The sequence below is a fragment of the Cryptomeria japonica genome, chromosome 4, assembly GCF_030272615.1.
Source record: "Cryptomeria japonica chromosome 4, Sugi_1.0, whole genome shotgun sequence".
In the NCBI taxonomy this organism is placed as follows: Eukaryota; Viridiplantae; Streptophyta; class Pinopsida; order Cupressales; family Cupressaceae; genus Cryptomeria; species Cryptomeria japonica.
The window spans coordinates 696,353,442-696,365,715 of NC_081408.1; the positions used below are offsets into that span (position 1 = coordinate 696,353,442).

Here is a 12,274-nt window from a genome sequence, read left to right on the forward strand (position 1 = left end):
AGTGAGAAATATATGAGATCAGTTCAACTGATATATGAAAAATATCAAATCAGAGAAAAAAAAAAAAAAAAAAACATATGAGATTTATTACGGTTCACCATCAATTCATTAGAATATTCATCTTCTTAATATCTAAAAACAACGGAGTTCTGAAAACATTACAAAATATGGCAGTATGTCATTCTATAATCACATCACAGTTATATCGAAACTCAAAATCTACTCTTCAGGGGGCTCACAAAATATAATTGATCACAAACTTGATCAATTCTCCATATGGGCATTAAATGGAGAAGGTGTCACAAATCCAACCCCAACAGACTATGGCCTACTAAGGTATGGCCCAGCAAGAGTGTTTTCTTGGTTGGGAGGGGTTTATAAGCAACTTGTTATTTGAGAAAGCAATGCCTGGTTCACACCTAAAGTAAGTTGCATGGTGTCTGAGGATCCAAGTGTTGTCCCAACTTGCATAGTATTAATAGCTACAAAGGCTGGAGACAAGAGGTTCATCATTTCCATGAGATTTGGGTATCGGATGGGTAGAGGTTCTACGACTGTGGCCACATCTTTCATCCTCTTTGCATGCTTGGCCGCCTTTTCGGCTTTCATCCTCGCCTTCTCAAACTTTGGTTCTGCATCTTTCTTTGCCTTCTCGTCTTTGAATGAACTTCTCTTGGGAATCCTACAATTTTTTGGCCTATTTTTTCACCCTCATAGCCTCCTTTTCTATCACTTCTGCTTCACGTTGTGCCTTCCTCTGTCTAATCTATTCTTTCTTTCATTCTGCCAATTCCTCATCTCTTTTCCTTTTAGCCTCTTTATCTTTTTCCCTTTGAATATATTCATCAGATGTCAAGATCTGTGACTGGCTACTAAGATGTAGTACCCCTTTCCTACCTTCACCTGAAGATTGATTCATTCTCTGCACTAGAAGTCTTAAGAATCTAGTGATTTGCCTTGGCACTTGTTGCCCATCCTCTTGTGTACATGGCACAAACTCAAGTTCATCTTCACTTATGTGAATTTCATCTTCACAATCAACACCATCTTGCTGGTCCTAGTTGACTACATTGGTGAAGTAATATATCACATGTGCTAAATCAATTTTTGGCAGACCTAGGATGGAAAGGGTTACATCATCACAATTGATTGCTTCTTGGGTCCAGTTTGGTATGATAGCTTGTGTTGGCAAAGACATGCTTGCTGATGTACTTTCAAAACCCTCATTTTCTGGGCTGGTTTGTGGGGGCATACCTGGTTCGGTAGTTTGTGGTGTCAAACTTGTACCCTCAACCGTTTCTTGTGTTCCACTATGGCGTTTTACAAAATCTTGAATGTCTTCCTCATTAAAACCAGCCAACCGCAAGCAATCTTCCGCTGCCATATACTCTTTTTCTTCATCCCTTAAAGTGGCATCATGTTTTGTTCCAATAGTTGGTTGTATATCAATAGCAACCTCAAATGCCTAACTTGGCCTCATATCATTCTCCAATGTAGATCGATTAAGTGGCCAAATCCTTGTCCTATGGAAGCCACTGATTATATTAGCTGGTGTCAATGCTTGGGCAAAGGCCTTGCTCGCAAGAGTTGCTAACTCTTCCCTTCCAATTTCAATTTGTGGGTACTTTCACATCCATATAATCCTCTGTTGTTTGAAATAATTCTTGAAAGGTGAGAATACAGATTCATCAAGTAGCTGCAATTTGTAGCTTGTATGAGCAAGAAGGGTTACCAAAGCTATACCTATCCGCCTTGCTTCTTCAATTGTCTTCAAGGCTACATAGCTTCCATGACTGTCGAAGATCAGTAGGGCCCTACGTGAGGGTGAAACTCCACCACTGGCTGAACGTGCAAAATGTTCCAACCAATTTAAGAACAAATCCTTTGACATCCATGCATGCTCCCGGCTCACAGTTTGCAATGTAGTTTTGAATATGCCTCTTAGATTTGAACAAATAAAATCGAGGAATGTTGAAACCACATGCACTGACACATGCCAAAACTGTAATCCACTCTCTACTTTTGGAAATTAGGTGTGGTACACACCTCTGGCCCAATTTAGCTATCGCTCTCATTCCACAATTTCTCCCAGATTGCACACCAGTCTCATCAGAATTACAAATCAAACTGCTACCATAGTGATTGAGGTTGTACATTACCTCCAAGTTGTCATAGAAAGAGGCAATAATATATGGTCAAAGCATAATATCCCTATCAGAGTCCACTTCTTCTATTGTTCTCATTGTCAGATCAAGGTGCCTTCGTCTAAAACCTGTCCACCATGACCTCCTTGGCATCCCATTTTTTAATGGATTAGGCCTATTCTTGGTAATTTAGGTAACGGTTGATTGAAGTCAACTGATTTGGAGACCGTGACCAATTATAGCCATGTCTTTGCACCGTTGGATAACTTCATCCTCCTCCTCTCTTGATAAAATGGTGTGTGGACCCCTCACAGTCGTGGTTGTGGCTCCCATCACCCATGCCCTCAAATAGGAAATGGGGATACTATACTTGATTAATGTGCCTCTAATAGACATGTGCTTGTCTTCTATGCATGATATTGCTTCTTTCATGTCATATAAGCTCCATTTTGGTTAGGGAACCTTTGAGGCCACTTGTTCTTGTGGTGTTTATGTGATAGGATTACAAGCTACAGTAGAATGGTCATGTACAAAAGTAGTTTCCACATCAGTTGCATTGTTAGGTGAATGGTCATCTACAACAAGAGTCACTTAGTCTTCATTTTGGACAAAACTATCTTCATTAGGAAAGTGCACCCCACAAGTGACTCTAACTGTTCGATGTCTAACACATATGTTTCCCTTTCTACCTGGTGCCATTATGTTCAGTGAACCTACAACAATAATGTACCAATGACAAAATGCATCTATGTGTGCCTATATAAATATATATACAGAGACAGATCATTGAAATGAAACCCTCTTTGCCATTGAGATAAATGGTGAAAAGCAAATCAATCTTTATAGGTACCAATGAGTACAAATCCATCATTAAACATCTTTGAACAAAATAAAATAGTATCGTGTCTCTATTTTTTTATGCTTGATAATATAGACAATACCCATATAGCCACAGAACTTGAAACAACCATGCAGGAGTTAAGTATGTAACAGTGATGTGATTGAAAATTGGATATTGCTAATATTCTATTAGATAGTCAACAACTACATCATTGAACATCTTTCAACAAAATAAAATGGTGTGTGTGTGTGTGTGTGTGTTTAGAAACACACACACACACACACACACACATATATATAGGTACAAAACATGAAACATTATATAACAAGGAGAGAAACTAGAAGCACGAGATGTAGGAGTGAAAGATGTAACTATGATGTGATTAAAAATTGGATGTTGTTGATATAGTATTAAGATGCAGATTCATTTCTCAAATGACTAATAATTGAATGATGTTACTGTATTTGTCATATGAAATTTATTGGAAGTAATATTTTGTATGCTTGATAATATTATTTACAGTGAGTATATTAACAAATTGAAGGTAGAGTAAAAATTGAAAATGCCTCAAAAAATCTTCATTTCCCAAAGTTTATAGGGCAATGTAGCTGGCAGTAATTTGTGCCAAGTGGCCCATAATGTGTATGTGAGAAGGTTGTTATATGTCCACACACACACACACACACACACACACACACATGTGTGTGTGTGTGTGTGTGTGGACAACAACCTTATAGCTAGTATATAGTCACTATAAGTAATAGTATCAGACATACACATTATTGTAATGATAAATAATGAAGGGGTTTTGAATAATTATGAACAACAATCATTTTTTTTGCATTCTTTGTAATTATTTTGGCATTATAAATAGAGAGACACCATTTAACAGCGCACCCATAAAAATGAAATGATAAATAATGAAGGGGTTTTGAAGAAAACAAATAGATAATCAATTTTTTTTTGCCATTCTCTGTGAGGATTTCGGCATTATTATATTATAAGGATTTTGACATTATTAAACTATAACAAAGCATTGAAATGAAACCTATATCGCAAAATGAAGTAAAGAAAGTGGAGTCAAGTTCACACTATAATGAAGCAAAGAAATTGGAGTGAAGTTCACACTATTAATGTACAATAACCATATAGGCACATTAAACTATAAGAGAGCATTGAAATGAAACTATAAACCACATCCAAAGAAATCATCAATAGACAAAGCATAATGCAACTACGAAGGAGCTAAACCATCATTAGACATCCAATATGGTTGTTAATATTATTTATAGTGATCGTATTGAAAGAAATGTTGATTTATTGAAAACAGTATAATTTCAATTGAAAGATTTATAGCATTTAATGTTGACTGCAGAGGGAATTTAGTTATTCTGTGTGTACCAACCTGAATATGCACCCTTGAATAAAGAATGTGTAGAGGGTATTTGCAAAGCTCAGGAATATGCAATGAATTGGATTGTAATGAAAGTGACAGAGAAAATTATGTCTTATAATATAATTTGAATGTGCAATGCAGTCGATTCTGGTAGCTAGCTATTTTCAAATTTGAATTTTTATGGGAAATAGTCGGTCATGTCATATTAAATATGAAGTCCTCCATTGCTTCAAATTGTTAAGTTTTCTTCTATGCTTTGAATGAAACTTGATTTTTTTTTATTAGATTTTATGCAAATTCTTGGTTACTGGGGAGCCTTACACCAGTTGTTGCAAATGCAGGGACCAAATACAGATCCATTTAATGCATGAAGTATTGAAGTGATATTTGAAAGAATGTACAATTGAGTGTCTAAGAAGTCTAAAATTGATTTATTTCATGTAATGCACCAATAGCTATGCATATTTAATTGTAATTGGAGTACATTTGTACTTTTTAGCCACTTGCATAAAGTGGCAAATGAAAACATTAAGTTTTTAAAAAAATAAAAATGTTTATTATTTGTGCAAGTTGTTTTGTATTGAAATAGGAAATGTACTAGTAGTTGTTTATTTTTTTTACTTTTTTGTTGTCAACTACTAATTCATTTGTGAACATGTATTGGTGTTAAAATAAATATCTATTGGTATTTTTATATTTATGTACTGACAAATTTTTTTTATATTTTGGGGGCTCAACATGACAATAAGGTGACGGTTATTGGAACTATGTTATCTATTGGTACCCTTCCCTTACTATGTAGATAGATTGTAAAAAATTTGAACTAATTGAAATTGTGAAGTTTAATTTTTTATGCAATTATAGAATTTAAATAGATAAAATCATTACCATTAGACAATTGCTCAAATTTTTGATAAGAGAATTTGTTTTGCAAATTTTCCCAATTTTTACATAAACTTATGTATACTTCTCTTAATGATGGAAGGAAAGGATACTAATCTGGTTCTTGTTTTCCAAGGAAAAAGGTGCTGTAAGATTTGATTGTATGAGTTTTTTAGTTTTTATATTAGATTTTATGATTAGTTATAATAAATTTTAAAAAATATCAAACGAGTGTACTCAATAAAATTGACCTTTTAAAAAAGGATCGAATCTGTTTGGTATGGCATGGTGGTTTTGAATTTGATTGTATGAATTTTTTGATTTTTTAAATTGCTTTAAATAAGTTACATCGAATAACATTTTAAGTTGATTTTCTTCTTGCATTAAAAACAAATTATGTTGTAAGATCATTTATCAGAACATACTTGTTTAAATTAAGTTTCATTTGATCTTATTTAGTTCCCATTATCAATTGAATTCAATTGTAAATAATTAGTCTTAGGAAAAGCAATTTACATTTTATGCAATTTTCCCCATGCCTTTGATATATTACAAAAGTATATCTTGCTATCTATTAACCATTCCACTTCATTTCATGGCAAAAATATTAGTGAGTACAGTAGAGAACTCCCCATTTATAGGAACTCATATTCTATGATATCTTTGTTTCTACCAAATATTGAGATCTATTAACATAGGGTTTTTGGAATTGTTCAACTGGTTCTTTGTTGTTCTTTAGAAGTAAAATTAATGGGTTTAAACGTTGGCACTTGAAACCAGCTGAGCATTGCATTCCTTTATGAATACATTATCTTTTCTAACAAATCAAACACAAATTGTATATTGAAATAAATGACTCAAGGTAGCCAAACATTGGCTTTCAAAATGGAAAAAAAAACTATCTATTCTGAATATTACAAATCTATTTTTTTTATTACAATAAGCAATCTAAGATTACAAAGAGAAACAGCAACCAGCTGTTACAAAATTACATACAGCAGCACAATGCCACTGGAAAATGCACAGCAGCAACATAAATTCTTGTAATTTTATAATATAAAAGGTAGCTTGGTCATAGACTATATTACAAATCTGACCAAGCTACCTTTTATAGTATAAAATTACAAGAATTTATGTGTAGCACCTTGTTTCTCTCCTACATAATTCATATAGGAAAAGAATTCGACGTGTTCGCAAATAAATTATACAAAACTTCACTGCCTTCAGCCCATCTTTAACCATTTTGATTGTCATCCACGCATTTTTCTTATTTAGATGGTTTAGTTCGTCCATCATCCTCCTGAGAAATATTTTTATGATTGCTTGAACTTGGTAAATCAAAAGTATTTTTTGTCTACGCTACAAAGTCTAAGAAATTTGTCTCACTATTTCTAACTGTTGTGTGGTCAATTTCTTCAAGCCTTCTTACTGATCCAGACCCCTGCTCCATCACAAATTCTACTTCAGATCTGCAAATCTCTGACTTATGTAGGAAATAGGACCCACTACGGATAGCAATCTGGACCTTCGTCAGAATTGTGAGTTATTGACACACACAGGTTTTAGATAAAATACAAGATTGTTCATTAATATTAGACTTGCATGATAGTTACAAGATCATATAAGACGAGCTTTGATACCATCTTTTGACAAGCTGCGAGGATGAACATTTTTCAAGGTTTATTCATTATTATTACTATGTTCATATGAAAAAGTTTGATATCTTAAAAGTGAAAGATGAATTTAAAATAATCATAATTAATTTTTGATGCATAATCTAGAAACACTACCTAGTTCATTATGGAGAGCTTTGAATCACCTTTCTAATCTTTATAAAAAATCAAAATTTCAATATGTTATAGTCTTTTTTGAAAACATATAATTAATAAAAACTTATGTGCATTTTAAAAAAGTGGGTTTTCTACACTTTTCAAAATGTATACATATAATCAATGAAAAGAACTCTAGGAAACTAAAATGGATATTTTATATAATTTTTTCCCCTCCATTTTTTCCACATGAAACTTTGCAATTAGGTCTTGGAGAGTCGAGCCTAAAATGTCAACTATTCCAAAATGTTAAATGGTCTCATCTTCTTTTCAATATTTCACCTTTCATGCTAAAAAAATTATTTAACCCAAATTTGATGAAACAAAAAAGGTATATTTCAAAATTGTTAACATTCTAGCAATATAAGATATAATTTATTTTGAACTTAATGTACATGCATTATGTGTAAAGCCTTAATTGAAAGGCTAATTGAAAAACATTTATAACTTTCAAACACCTTAAAAAAATCATAATTTTTTTTACCCACTTAAGGTTATCATACTGTTAGTTTTCAATAGTTTTTTTTTTTTTTTTTTAAATCTTACTAAAAATTTCATGACTAATTGTTTACTTGCAAAAAACCTACAAAACAAGAAATGGCATATTGAGACGTGTCTTTATATCAAAAATTTTAAAAAATTTTAAAAAATTTACTTTAGTTGATTGTTTCAAAAAGTATAGTAGTAGTACATGAAATTACAATTTTTTTATCAAATAATTTGTTCTTTTCAAAAAAACTAGTAGCTTAAACACTAGATTCAATCTACTACAAATTCTATTGTTACATATTTTTCAATTTATGTTAATAACCTATTCTAATTTTTATATGAAAATTTTCAGCTTTATTGTCTATATTTTTACTAATAAGGCAACTATAATGAAGTGGTCAATAGAGACATGAACATAAAAATCTTCACTATAACTTAAGCTACCAATGACCAAGGCTAGCAAGTCAACAACCAATTAAACAAAAAACAAATGAGCAAAAAGATATAAATTTTAATATAGGGAAAACAAATTCACCCATCCATATGACTAGATAAAACTGTAGAAGTCTCAAAATGCTATACCACTATTGAAGAAAGTTTTAAACCCTTAAACAATCACTATAGAGAATATCGACATTACAAAAATATAAAATAACATCATCACAAGAGAGAAAACCCCACATTCAAAGAACTTTCTTAATTTATTGCCCTAGACAATCTAACTGATTATAACATAACAATACCTACAAATAATTTCATAATACAACTCTAATCATAACACCTTTATTTATAGAAGTTACAAATATAAAACTTAACATGCAAATCTCACACTTCTCATAAAAACTTTTCATCTCTCACTTTTTCTTGAGTTGTCTTCAACAAATAGAACCCAAAAAAAAATTATTTAATAACATAACAAATAAATAAATAATCATGTTAGAAATGATAAAAGCTTGAGACACTTTATTCCCAATAGTTTAGGGGTTAGATTTGTGACTTTAAAAGAGACCTACACCAAATATGATCTGCAAATTTAATTTAGAGTGATGAATAATGTATCTAATGATCAAGTATATAAATATAAAAACCATGATAATATACATTGAAATATATAAAACCATACATCAAGTATATCAAAGATATGATAGTTGTAAACTAATCATTACATTAATATCCATTTGATAATCAAATTCAAAGCATATAAATAATAATAGATATAAAGTTACACATACCATCAACACATTTCATGGCAAATATCTCTACATCAATATCTCTACATCTATTTTTAATGGAGCTGATAATTTGTTAAACGTAACGCCTGTACCTGTCGGTGATGATTACCTGCGGATTACGGGCTTTAACTTCTCGCCAATCTTGCCCTCCTTCCTGTAGTCTTAACCCTAATCCAAATGAACGATAATAGTTGAACTCCTTGAGCATTTTCAATTTCTCCAATCCCCTTAATTCGCTCAGATTGTGACACCTGTGTAGCTTAAAAACCTCGAGGTGTGGCATGGCTCCATCTTCCAATTCAGGAAAGTCGTCCAGTCCAGGGAAATCTCTAATCAGCAAGAACCGAAGTTTTGGAAACCCGCCCGACTTTCCAAAAGCCGCTGGTATCTCTGTGCAGCTTCTGTTACTATCCAACTGCAAACTCATTAAGTTTGGCATTTTCTGGAATTCTGGATAACTATTCCAATGACATCTTTGTAACCTGAGTTCCCTAAGATCCACAAAACTGCGTAAACTACTTGTCACAGCAAATTTGTGTAGCTGTAATGTTTCAAGATCTCTCATAATCTTCAGTTTCTCCGGAAACGGGCTCATAATCTTCAGTTTCTCCGGAAACGGGCGAGCAGACAATGGAAGACAATTCTCAACAGTGAGATGGCGCATCCTTTCCAACTGCCCCAAAATCCCTTTTTCTATACTTTGTAATTGCGATTCTGTGTCAAGGCATATGCTTAATTCTTGCAGCTGAAACATACTACAAACATCCTGTAACTTCAACTCTGAGTCATTTCTGACAGAGAGGCGCAAGCGACGAGATCTGAGTGTCCGGAGAGACTTGAGATTTAAAATTCCTTTTGGCAAAGTATTAATGAAAGGAGATTGCAGTGTATTGATATGCTGAAGACATTTCAGTTTACCTATCCACACTGGTATCTGCCATAAGCTAGAGCAAAAAGAAACATCGAGAAAGAGAAGACTCTTCAACCTTCTAACGCACCCCGGTACCTCCCTAATAAACTTTGAGAAGCTTCATATCTTCAACACAATCAGGCAATGTACTGATGTCATTCCTGCTCAAGTCAAGAACCCGCAGTACTTTCATATTCATTAAAATTTTGCGGGGGATGTTAACTATGCGATTGTCAGACAATGATAATGTCCGGAGAAGTTTGGGAGAAAATGCAAGGCGGCTTTTTAGCAGGACCTTATCATCTATCCATTTCTTGGGCAACAAAACCCTGCACCAATCAACACTGTTGTTCCTGGCAGGGGATTCTTTGAAAGCGTTTTCAACTTTGAAAGCACATTTGTTTTCTTTAGATATATACACCGCCAAATCAAAAAATAAATCATGAACTCTGCAATATTTTTTGACTTCAAGTTCAACTTGAATATCATAATCATGATCTGATCCCTCCCATTCTTCTTCCACTATTTCAACTAAAGAAAGTTTGGCAAACTCATATAAACAATTCCATCCAATATCCCACTGGTCTTTTCCGTCTGGAATGAAACCTTCTGCTATCCAAAGATTTACCAGGTACTCACAGTCTATTTTCTCATCCTTAGGGAAGAAAGACAGATAAGCAAAACAAGCCTTAAGATGTGCAGGCAAGCAATCATAGCTCAATTTGAGGGCTTCCAAGGGTTTATTGAGAGTAGATACCTCTTTCAGCTGACTTAATTTGGAGTCCCATTTCCTTCGGAGTGTGAAGCCTGCCAGAGATGCTGCAGTTGTCTTGATGGCCATCGGCAGGTTTCCACATTCCTTTGCAATATTGCGGGCTGCATCCAGAAGGTGCTTGGGTGCTCTGTTTCCCTCATACTCTGGAAACCCATAAATACAAAACAGTTTCCAGCTGTCTTCTTCACTCAAACTTTCCATCTCCATCTCATAAATTTCTGCCTTCACATTTCTGCAAACTTCTCTGTTTCTAGTTGTGATCACAAGTTTGCAGTTTTGCCCAATTGTCAAACCAAGTCTCTTTATCAAATTGCCCTCTTTGATGGGTTTCCACACATCATCCAGAACAATTACAATCTTTTTCTCTTTCAAGTGGGCATTAATCAATTCCTCTGCTCTTTCTTCAGATACTCCTTGAATTTGATCCTATATATTTAAGTGAGAGGCTAAGTCCTTCTGCAACTTAGAAATAGAAAAGGATTGAGAAATTGAAAGCCAAATAGATTTCTCGAACCTATATTTGACCACACTGTAGACATGTTGGAGAAGATAAGTCTTCCCTACGCCGCCCATTCCAACGACGGCTATAACAGAAACTGCAGGCCTCTCTAACAAGCTTACCAAGTGCTCAACCTTGGCCTCTATACCCACTGGATGTGAATCTATTGGCACAATACTTGATCTCTTTGAGTATGCTCTTCGTAAAGTGCTGCTTGATGCTTCTTCTCCGGACGAATCATCATAAGCAACCTTTAATTGCCTTCCCTCCTCAATAAGGAGCTTAATTCTAGCTTTGATCTTAATGATTTTTCGTGAATATTTGTAACGAAAACCCATGTGATTACCAGTGAAAACAGATTTAAGTCTGCTAGTGTAGAGAGGTTGTTTAGTACATCGCTCTAATATGTCCTCTGCACGTAGGGCAATGTCTCGAACATCTTGTAACCATTGCCTCACACTCTCCTTTTGTCTGCACTGTTGCTCGGCATCCTTGAGAAATCCCTTCATATATCCAAGGTCTCTCTTCAACCATTCAAAGTCTTTCTGGAAGTTTGTGACAAGGCTTATCTGTGCGAATAACTTTTGAACTGTCATCTGAAGAGTCATCTCGCAAATTTTTCCAGCTACAGCTCCTCCAACTATAGCTTCCATCTCTAATTGGTAGCTAAGAATTGAGGATGCGCTTGATAAAATAGGTAGTATACACTAAATTTTTTCAATAACACAAAGCTCAAGAACAGCTAGTATACTCTCTCAGAATGAGAACGCTTACCATTCATAACAGTAAAACCTTCGCCCGCACGTAATCCCTATTTTTTTAGCAGCTTTCCTGAAAAAACTTGGAAGGTACTACCTCGTAAACTTCACCAATCAAATTGAATGGGGTGATTAATGACGCCAAGCTCACTAATCTCATAGCCCTACAGCAAGGAAATTGCGTGGAATGGCAGGCCGGAGAAAACTCAAACTGTACATTATCATTATTGTTATTTGCAAACGAATGTACAGATCGCCCAATGATAATGTACAAAGCCATGTGAAAACTTTCCGTATTGTTTGGCCAGACTAGACCGCCATTTACTTATTCATTAGCTTTTGAGAAGTGCAATAATTGCCCAATAAAACTTTTTCATCAGCTTTTAAGATCCATGTGAAAACTTTCCGTATTGTTCCTGTTTGTGTTTTCTTTTTTAACATTTTTGCCTTCTCTTTCCTGCTTTACTTTTCTCAGGAAAACATGACAATAATATATTATAGCAATTACACCTTGGTGTA

General features: G+C 34.2%; 1 protein-coding gene across 1 annotated transcript; it reads right to left on the reverse strand.

The window, feature by feature from the left end:
- Nucleotides 1-8,886: 8,886 nt before the first annotated feature.
- LOC131046338 (probable disease resistance protein At1g58390) lies at nt 8,887-11,650 on the reverse strand. Its single transcript, XM_059219426.1, has 3 exons — nt 11,024-11,650; nt 9,833-10,924; nt 8,887-9,747 (listed from the first exon to the last, which is right to left on the reverse strand). Exons 1-3 carry the CDS (start codon nt 11,648-11,650, stop codon nt 8,887-8,889), a joined length of 2,580 nt encoding a protein of 859 aa, XP_059075409.1.
- Nucleotides 11,651-12,274: the final 624 nt, after the last annotated feature.